The sequence below is a fragment of the Triplophysa dalaica genome, chromosome 8 (genome assembly GCF_015846415.1).
Source record: "Triplophysa dalaica isolate WHDGS20190420 chromosome 8, ASM1584641v1, whole genome shotgun sequence".
Taxonomy (NCBI): domain Eukaryota; kingdom Metazoa; phylum Chordata; class Actinopteri; order Cypriniformes; family Nemacheilidae; genus Triplophysa; species Triplophysa dalaica.
In genome coordinates, this window is record NC_079549.1 from 19,988,258 (window position 1) to 19,998,496 (window position 10,239).

At 39.1% G+C, this 10,239-nt stretch overlaps 1 protein-coding gene across 1 annotated transcript; it reads left to right on the forward strand.

The window, feature by feature from the left end:
* The first annotated feature begins 6,081 nt into the window (after positions 1-6,081).
* mstnb (myostatin b) lies at positions 6,082-9,893 on the forward strand. Its single transcript, XM_056755505.1, has 3 exons — positions 6,082-7,175; positions 7,718-8,088; positions 8,591-9,893. The coding sequence occupies exons 1-3, from the start codon at positions 6,800-6,802 to the stop codon at positions 8,969-8,971; spliced, it is 1,128 nt and encodes a 375-aa protein (XP_056611483.1). The 5' UTR covers positions 6,082-6,799; the 3' UTR covers positions 8,972-9,893.
* The last annotated feature ends 346 nt before the right edge of the window (positions 9,894-10,239 follow it).

The following is a 10,239-nucleotide window of genomic DNA, read 5'->3' on the forward strand; positions in this document are numbered from 1 at the left end:
TTTTAAATACTTTGAAATATTTTGTGCACTACACACAAAAGATGTTTAGCTCCGGTCCTCTCGAGTTTCTGTCCTACAGAGTTTAGTTCCAACCATTTAAACACACCTGAACAAGCAAATCAAGATCTTTAAGATCATTTTGAAATGACAAGCACTAAATTCAGCAGGGCGGTGTCTCTGGACTTGAATGGCCTGCCATAAATACTGATAAAAGGCTGTTTGAAGAGTCATTCCACCGTTGCGCTTTTTTGATCACGTGTTACGATGTTACAACAACAGCTGAGGTCAGAGGAAGGCAATGATTTTATTGATTGGCGTAAAAGTGTCTTTCCATTTTCTTTAGCGTACAGAACAGATTACAGATAAAACATTTTCCTCTGAAATATGAACGGCAACAATTTTGGTCAGAATTATCAGCACCACATTAAATATGTATGAGATTTCTGGAGACTCAGACGACAAGCTGGTACAATGTGGTATATCAAAAGTGACTTGATATTGTTATTGAAGCACTTATACTCGAGTCAAGCAGTTCAACTCATTCAGGTGAAACCATGATTGTAGCAAAGCAAAATTCATCAAAAACACGTCATTCATCCGATTGTGTAGTTCATAACCTAGTTCTTATTTCACAAGCCTCAGCTTAAGAATCACAAAGATCAGTCAATATCATAAAATACTGAAATCATTTTTTAATCATTTGTGCATTTGTTGAAAGGCCTCAAGTAAATTGTACTGTTTAAATAAGTGCTTTTATCATAAAGTTACAATCTGCATTTATGACCAACCATGCAGGTGAATATATAATTTTAAATTCTGTCATCATTTACTCAGAACACAAAGGAAGATATTTTCAAGAAAGTTGGTAACAGCGCCGGACACAAAACCAATGCAAGTGAATGGGTGCCGGTAACCGACATTGTTCAAAATATCTTCTTAAGTAATACAGGTTTGAAATGACAAGAATCTGAGTAAAAGAGGAAAGAATTTTAATTTTTTGGGTTAACTATCCTTTTAAAGTACTGTTCTCTGTTAATTCGCTTTGCTATTGAGCGGACACATGACCGCACAAACATGTTTCATTTTCTTAACAGGCATTACGAAAACATACACAAAAGCATACAGAACCCTCAGTTACTCGTGGGTCTGACTTGAAAGGTTTGTGCATTATTTCTCAATGTACCAAAATGATGAAATTTACACTTCTGGAACTCAGCTGATGAATTTGAATTGATATGGAAGTCATTAAAGGGAATCTGGTTACCTGACAGGATGGAACTAGAACCCATGTCTACATACCTGCCCACTAAAGCACTGGTGAATAGCCGTTCTTTAAAATACAACCAGTAATAGATTTGGGATCACGATTATTAAGGATACTTTTATGTTTGGTCCCCTGTATACGTTTTTTAGTCTCCTATTAGGGGTTTGGCAGTCTTTGTAGCAAAAGTTACTTTAAAGGGATAGTGCATCCAAAAATGATACTTTTTTTTATAATTTACAGTACTAACCCTCATATGACTTTCTTTTATCTGCAGAACACCAAAGCTATTTTAAAGAACAACATCATATCTTATTGACTTCCATTGTATGGACACAACCCCACTGAGACACTATCTTCTTTTGTGTTCCACAGGGAGAGTCATATACAGATTTTGAACAACACGAGGGTGAAAAAATGATAAAAAAATTCATTTTGGTTATACATTTCCTCAAAGCTTCTTGCATATCTGAGCTACGATATTCTGTACACAGAAGAAATCCCTAAACTAACATGATTACATAATGGCTTAATTCACACCAATAAATGTGCATACATTTTTAATCCTTCCCTATTTCTTTGTGACATCAAAGAAACCCGGATTAAGTTTAGTTCATAATGCCTGAAGGTAATGAACACTAGGTTTTTGAGTTTAGCCGCTGTCGCGTCAATAAAGATTACTGGTGAAGCGACGTACACCTATTGATCTCCGGCAGCCGACACCTAAAGAGAAACCATGACCCCTGAGCGGCAGCTCTTTAGGACCAGCAGATAGATGGAAAGATACGGTTCCCTTGGATGTGCTGAGCCACACAAACCATATAACACTAAAGGCAAAAGAACAGCAGAGGATGAATACGTTTTGGCTTCTGAACATTTGCGACGGCTCTCCAATTAAACATTTGGCTTTGACGGTAAACAAGACCCAATAAACGCACAGATGCAGCAGTCTTTCACTTGAGAGCTCGATTTCCCCAAACCGGCCCCTTAAGTATCCTTTAGATTGTCATGTGTGAATTAAAAAAATATTTTATGTGGATATAAAAAGTGTTAAGCTACTACACCACGTGGTGCATCATTTATATTTAGCGTACATGATGTCTCAGCATTCGTCCAAGTAAACACTAATGTGAGCTGGACCCATCCAGACTTTTTCCTCTAGGTTCAAATCTTATGGCACATCACACTCAATGTAGGGAATGTCGCTGTACCGGCTGTCCACCTCCACCCACTGTTGTACCGCTCTGGCTACGATTTCCTCCGAAAGCCTATTGGCGTAGTCCAGCAGAACCGGATTGACCCCCGCCGGGTCCTCCATGGACCCGATCTCTGAGAAAACCAGAACCGCTTTCTCACCTTGCTCACCCGGCTTGCCATTCACTCTCTCTGATGAGTTCTGAGTGGGTTCCCGGTGCTTGGACTTCATGCATCCCATGATATAAATAATGTAGCATTGGTTTGAAAGCACGTACGGGAAGAGACACTAAGAGGGCGTGATGCAAAGGTTGTATTCCTGTGCTTGGCAGTTTTTAGGCTTTTTGTTTGAGGTTCAGAGGCTAGGATGTAGATGATGTGCACCATGTGTAGTTGGGACACTCCGGATGGTCAACCATAATGTATAGAGTTCTCATGACCACACTTGCCCTGTGATGAGAAGACACATGATTACTGCCTTGATAAAGATACATTTTTAAGATGGCCATTTTGTGCTCTGTTGGCCGTTTTGTCTCTGACACTGCTGACTGTGTCTCCACAGGTATAAGGACTCCTTAAATGAAAAAATAGGCAAAGATTGTTAAAAGAAATAGGCTATTAAGAAATCTTCTAGTAGGCTGTAAGTTGACAAGAATCTCATTTTATTGTAGTAAAAATGCAGTAATGGTTCATTTTCATAAATATTACTTTTTATTGTTTGGCAGATTGATTTCAATTTGTTTAACCATAAATTTGATGCAAATATTATGGTTAAACCTACTGTCAACTTGATCTCACAGGAATTCTTAACTATTTTATGAGGTAGCTTTTTGTAGACTTGGAATCGTCCAAAATGTACGATTACTTCAGATAAAGCAATACTGAAGCCCCGCCCCTAACGTCACTGGCGGGAGAGAAAATTGTACAAGAACATACGAATGAGATCGTACAAATTCACACGAATTAGCCAATTCGTAAAACAATTACGTTTTTGCCGTGAGTTTGTTTTATTACTGTAGTAAAAAAATATTTATACAAATAAAACCAAAACACATTGGTTACTTCAGTTAAACCATGGTTACATTTTATACTACACTCCTAATTATGAATAGAATTCTAACCCACATGTAAAAAATATATGTTTAGTGCTGTCAAATCTATTAGTGCACAATATTTTTTTTTGCGATTATATGTTGTGTGTGTATTTATATGCATATTTAAATGCACATATATACATATACTGTATAACAAATGTTTACATGAAAAGATATTTTTTTATTTAAACATAGTTTATACGTAAATATATTGCACATATTTCTTAAATATATACATGTATGCTGCTCGAAATATATAAATGCATATAGATATATACGCCACACACATACATTAGATAAACACATACATTAATTTGGAAATCGATTAATCACGATTGTTTATTATAGTAAACTTTAGTATACCATAACATATATATATTAGTATAAATGCTAACATAATGCATTAACTAAAGTGAAGATATGAACTGTTGTTATTCCGGTTTAAAAACCCAGCAGTTAGGACTACAGTAATAAAACGTTTCCTATTTCATTGATATAAGCATCATCTAATGTAGATATTTTTCTGAGTGTTGTTTTTCTGTGACAAACCACTGGGACGTTAAATATAATAAACGGTTTCAGGCGTTTGTAATATGCAATTATATTATTGCTCTCAGCACTTACACGCGATCAATCTCTTGACCTAATAATCAATAATGTTTAATGGAGCCAAGAACAACAGTCAGTGTGGATATGTGAGGCGATCAACAGTTTCATATCATCATATGTTCTAGCTGTGCAGAACCAGAGAGAATGCATTTTCAATTTTGTGCCTTTTTTCTCATAAATTTCATTGACACGTGTCAAGTGAGTCTCAAGGTCAGGACAAAATGTTATTATTTAACAAACTGCACGTCCATTTTTGTAATCTCGTCTAAAAAGTACACATGCCATCGATATCTGTGGAGCTACATACCTATTGCAGGATGCGAACGTGAAGAGGATATGCATTTAAAAATCATGTGCGCCGGACGAACGAAATCATTTAATCCGAATGGAAATGCGTTATTCAAAAGGTAAATCTGAGAGAAATTCCCCAAATCTCCCTCCTCTTCTCCAGTCAAGGTTAACCCACGGGAGAATATAAAAGCATGTTGATGACTTTGCTCTTGCAGGTTTTAATTCAGCATGTTCGTCTCGAGTCCACATGCAAGCAGACGGAAAATCCTATTTAACGTTGATAACGTTTCGCTTTCATTCCAATGACAGGACGCCGATTGAGCTCCGCAGCCCTTTCATCCCTGTGGATTTTTAGACTTCTGTGTCCTTTTAGATATTATCTGTATGACTGCATTGGGAGCTGAGAAATTCTCTGATTGTTTTCTCTGGAACACTTTGTTTATGTCATCTTGCCTAAACATTTGTTTGTAAACTGGGTATAATGGGTTACTGCACGCAAGCAGACACAGGTTGCGCCTGGCGTTTGTTTTTGGACAACGTCGCCACCTAATGGAATTGACGTTTAAATAGCTGGTTCGTCTAAAGTTTCTTATTTCATGGAAATATTAGTGAAAAGCGTTTTTACAGAGTGTGTTTCTTATAATCTAAATGTACATTAGGGCAGGAATCCATGCACTCTTCAGGTGCTTCAAAAGGTTCTTCCATGCCATTTTTACATTTACATTTAGGCATTTGGCAGACCCTTTTTTCCCAAAGCGACTTACATAGCTTTACCCTATACATTTTACATAGGTATTTGCAATCCCCTGGGATCGAACACACAACCTTGCGTAGTTAACGCAATGCTCTTACCACTGAGCTACAGGAAAATGCTATAAATGAACCTTTTGGTTCCATAAAGAACCTTTAACGTCTATAAAAGGCTGTTTCTGGCGAATAAAGGTTCTTCGGATTATAAAAAAGTAAGAATGAAATGGTTCTTTATAGAATCTTTGACTGAGTGGTTCTTTGTGGAACCAAAATGGTTCTTCTGTGACATGGCTGTGAAGCACATTTAAGTACCTTTATTTTTAAGAGTGTTGAGAATTATATGCATATTATCTTCCGTGCATTATTATGGATGCATTTCCATGTTTTTTTTTATGTATTGCATCTTATAATTCATATGCATCTTAAAACATTTGATTGTTTCGTAGTTGACATGGTCGTTCTAAACATCTTTAAGAGTCCTTCAGTGTACATTTATTTTAAACATTTTAAACAATATTTCTCCTAAATTTATACAGCTTCATTTATTCGTGGCCTATATTGTGCTTGCTTTATATCTCTGTCCCTTTTACTAACAGAAATTTAACTCCTCAACTGGTCCACACGCACGGTTACGCCACCAGATGGCGCTGTGGATCTGACCCACTCGTCCAAAAAACAAAGAGGTTATAACTGTCGAAATGAATTGTGATTTTTCTGTGGCTTCAAAAACAAATATGGTTAAAATACTGCAGTTAAATAGGCTGTCGATTTCTGCTTCGTTGCAGCTATATGAATATTATCCGAATAGCTCATTTATGTATAGTGAACGCCATTGATTTTAGATGCGCGAACTGAACGAAACAAAGGCAGAGTTTGGAGAACATAATTCATGCTGTTATTTTAGCAGAATTGTGACAGTTTATTCATAATGTCAAACTGCAAACAAACCTACATTTTAGTTTTTTTATGTGCATTTTAAGTGCACGGCACGGTCAGCAAAGAGCAAGTGCAATGTCTATAATAACACACTCATATGGCATTGAACTACGTACGATTGTAATTGTTATAATAAAGTGTTTTCTAAACAACACGTTTATGAAAAACAACAGTTAGCCTATACAGCAGATGATTGTTGTTTAGTTAATTTGTGCAAAAAAAGGATACAACACATATCAACATTTTAAGACATGTTAGAATTATTTAATAACTTACTAATATAAAGAAAACGTCACATACAGTATATGTAGGTTTTTAGAACAGGTTGTATGCACTGAAGTGTATATGCATGCATAGTGAATATGTGTAAGTATCAAGTGCGCATAATATTATTGCAATAATAAAATTCAGCTTATTCCAGCACGAGTCCTCTAGGATGCGCCCTACCTCTTTGGGAAAGGGGAAAGAAGTGCAGGTCTGTCCATTAGGTTTATTGTTGCCAGCTCAGCCAATCGTTGAATCCGACGACACAATAGAGTGGCCAAAGTTGCGGTATAAAAGGCCTAGCCGAATTTAAGCATGACATCTACTTGACTGGTGCGTGGTGAGGCACATTTCCACAGCAAATCAAACATCGCAAACATCCTTTACCACGCCTTGGAACATGCATTTTACGCAGGTTTTAATTTCTCTAAGCGTATTAATTGCATGCGGTCCAGTAGGTCAGGGAGACATAACGGCGCACCAGCAGCCCTCCACCGCCACGGAGGAAAGCGAGCAATGTTCCACGTGTGAGTTCAGGCAACACAGCAAGCTGATGAGACTGCATGCCATCAAGTCACAAATCCTGAGCAAACTTCGACTCAAGCAGGCTCCAAACATCAGCCGGGACGTGGTCAAACAGCTGTTACCCAAAGCGCCGCCTTTGCAACAACTTCTGGATCAGTACGGTGTGCTGGGGGATGACAGTAAGGATGGAGCTATGGAAGAGGATGACGAACAAGCCACTACAGAGACCGTCATGACCATGGCTGCAGAGCGTAAGACATTTCCGAAATCCATCAATGTAGTTGCATTCTTTTAACAGTGGACGATGTATCCACGGTAGATACCTGGAGAGCGCCTTTACGCAGCCTTTCCGCGCAAGTGCGCTCTCGAGACAGCCGCGTGAAACGCACATTTCTCAATGGGTGCATTTCGTTTTTGTTTTATTATTAGTGTTCTGGCACCCTGACTTGATAACCTGCGATTTTGCGATGAACATAGACGCGTAACAAATGCGCGTCAATCACAAGAAAATATTTTCAAATATGCATTTGTATATTTTCAATATATGTGATAACAAGCTGTAGTGCATAATTGTAGATAGAAGACCTCATATTGTTATTATTCATTCTTTTCGATATGCAATTACTCCGATTTTGTGATTCGTGGGCGTAGTAAACATTAATATTTTTTAAACTTGAAATTGACACTATGAATAATCCATGAATATCATGCACCGTCTAATAACACCATCATTGCATATCTGCAGGATCGCGTGTCGTCTTCTTTCACTAATGTACTGTTTCTTTATTTCCAGCTGACCCCATCGTTCAAGTAGATCACAAGCCCAAGTGCTGTTTCTTCTCCTTTAACCCGAAGATCCAGGCGAGCCGGATCCTGCGGGCGCAGCTCTGGGTTCATTTGAGACCGGCGGAGGAGGCGACCACCGTTTTCTTACAGATATCACGGCTGATGCCCGTGACGGACGGAGGCAGACACATACGAATACGATCTCTGAAGATCGACGTGAACGCGGGGATCACGTCTTGGCAGAGCATAGACGTGAAGCAGGTGCTCACGGTGTGGTTAAGACAACCGGAGACCAACTGGGGAATAGAGATAAACGCGTACGACGCGAAAGGAAACGACTTGGCCGTCACCTCCGCGGAGGCTGGAGAAGATGGACTGGTAAGTTTGTTACAGTTGAATGTTAAAAAATGCTTTTATTTATTGAGAGATATAATTCAATAATTTATTTAATTGTAAAATTGTAAAAATGCTATTATTTCAGTACTTTTGCGCATTAAGGTTAACGTGAAGAGACATGTGACAACCTTAAAAGTAAAGGTTTCTGAAAGGTTCTTTGTGAGACTGTATGGTTGTTTTCAAATCCACAGAAGCTTTATGTTGCCAATAGGTTCTTCATAGTGGAAAAAATGTCATAAAAGCTAAATAAAGAAAATAACCTTTGGAAGGTTCTTTGGGGAATCCAAAATGTTTCTTATACGGCATTGCTGTGAAGACCCCCTTTTACCACCTTTCTTTTTAACACTGTAGGGCTTGGCTTTAAAAAAAAGGTTATCTCTGTGTGTGTGTTCAGGTGCAGTCCTAATAATTACTGTTTCAAGGTCGGTAGCAAGTGTACGACACTATGCTGAAACCCTGGCTCTTTGGTTTCTTTTACTCACAGCTCCCCTTTATGGAGGTCAAAATATCAGAGGGCCCCAAGCGAATCCGTCGGGACTCCGGACTGGACTGCGACGAGAATTCATCCGAGTCTCGATGCTGCAGGTACCCCCTCACGGTGGACTTTGAGGACTTTGGCTGGGACTGGATTATTGCTCCGAAACGTTACAAGGCGAATTACTGTTCGGGAGAATGCGACTACATGCACCTGCAGAAGTATCCACACACCCACTTGGTGAACAAGGCCAACCCACGAGGCACCGCCGGACCCTGCTGTACCCCCACCAAGATGTCTCCCATCAACATGCTTTACTTCAACGGCAAGGAGCAGATTATCTATGGCAAGATCCCCTCTATGGTAGTAGACCGGTGCGGCTGCTCGTGAACCAATGTCTGGACGGGACTCGATCCGCCTCAAAGACCTGGACATCCAACAACACCACCCGCCATCCAATATCAGTGCTTTCCGCAAGACACTGTGCAATAGAAGGACGCTCCCTCACTCTCTGGGCACTGCTTCATTTTCATCATTTTCGTCTAAATCAGTATCTCTGCCACAGGAGTCAAACGGATGTTTTAAAGGAAAGCCGTACAGGCTAGACTTGGGAATGGACACTATTGCAATCTCCGAACAACCTCTGCTTTATTTCATGTTACTGTTTTCTCCTATTAAAATCCTCTCTTTAGTGCATAAAGGATACACGAAACGCGTTCATTTTAGATCTTTGCTGTTACAGCTGTGTTACACAACCGGTGAGCTTGTTTAAGAGACGAGTATCCAAGTGAAACAGAAGGGGAACTCAAGGACACTGAGCAGAGTTTGAAAAAATGTCTGGTAATGCGAAGCAAACTTCCACGTCCGTCGCGATAAACGCAAAACACGATCTAATTGTCAATTTTAGCTTTTCGAGCAGCCCTACACACTTGAAGTATTATTGAAATCGACATCGGTGGACATAAGGACTTGAAGCAGAGGCACTTTGAATGCAGTCTACTCACGTGAGATGTGTTAAAGACAGAGAAATCGGAACTATGAGGATGAATGTTAACATCACGCAAACACTCTGTCTTCAAACCACACAGTTTGCACTATGGCAGACCAATAGAAAGAATTGGTCGCTAAAAATGTTGTAAAAACTGATTTTGATATGTTTGCTAATTGTATTGTATACTTGCCATCGTTTCCATTAACAGTTGCCTTTTTTAACCACGGTTAGTACATGTATAATAACACAAAATATAGCAAAAAAAAGTGTACGATATAAATCTATGTATCTGTTAAAACAAATAAAGGTGCTTGCTATATATGTTTAACTCCGTTATTTCAAGAGCTCAAGAAAGACGACTGTACTTCATTTTGCATACACTTTAACAGAAACATGTCATTGTGTGTGTAGGTCTGATGATCCGAGGGGGTCAAAAATCATAGCTGCCTGTGTTTAAAGGGGTGTAGTGGATCATTCAAAAAGATGTTTTCTGTGTCTACAGACTTTTCTTTTATCATACCTTCACTTATTTCCCATAACTCCGGGGAGCCGCAGGGTGAACCCACAGTCTTTAATTCTGTGCCTGCGCTCGTTTTCTCTTCTGAATAGTTCAGCGTGAGCATGCAGCAGAGTTACACACAAGGGGATGTTTTGACAGCATGGCTAA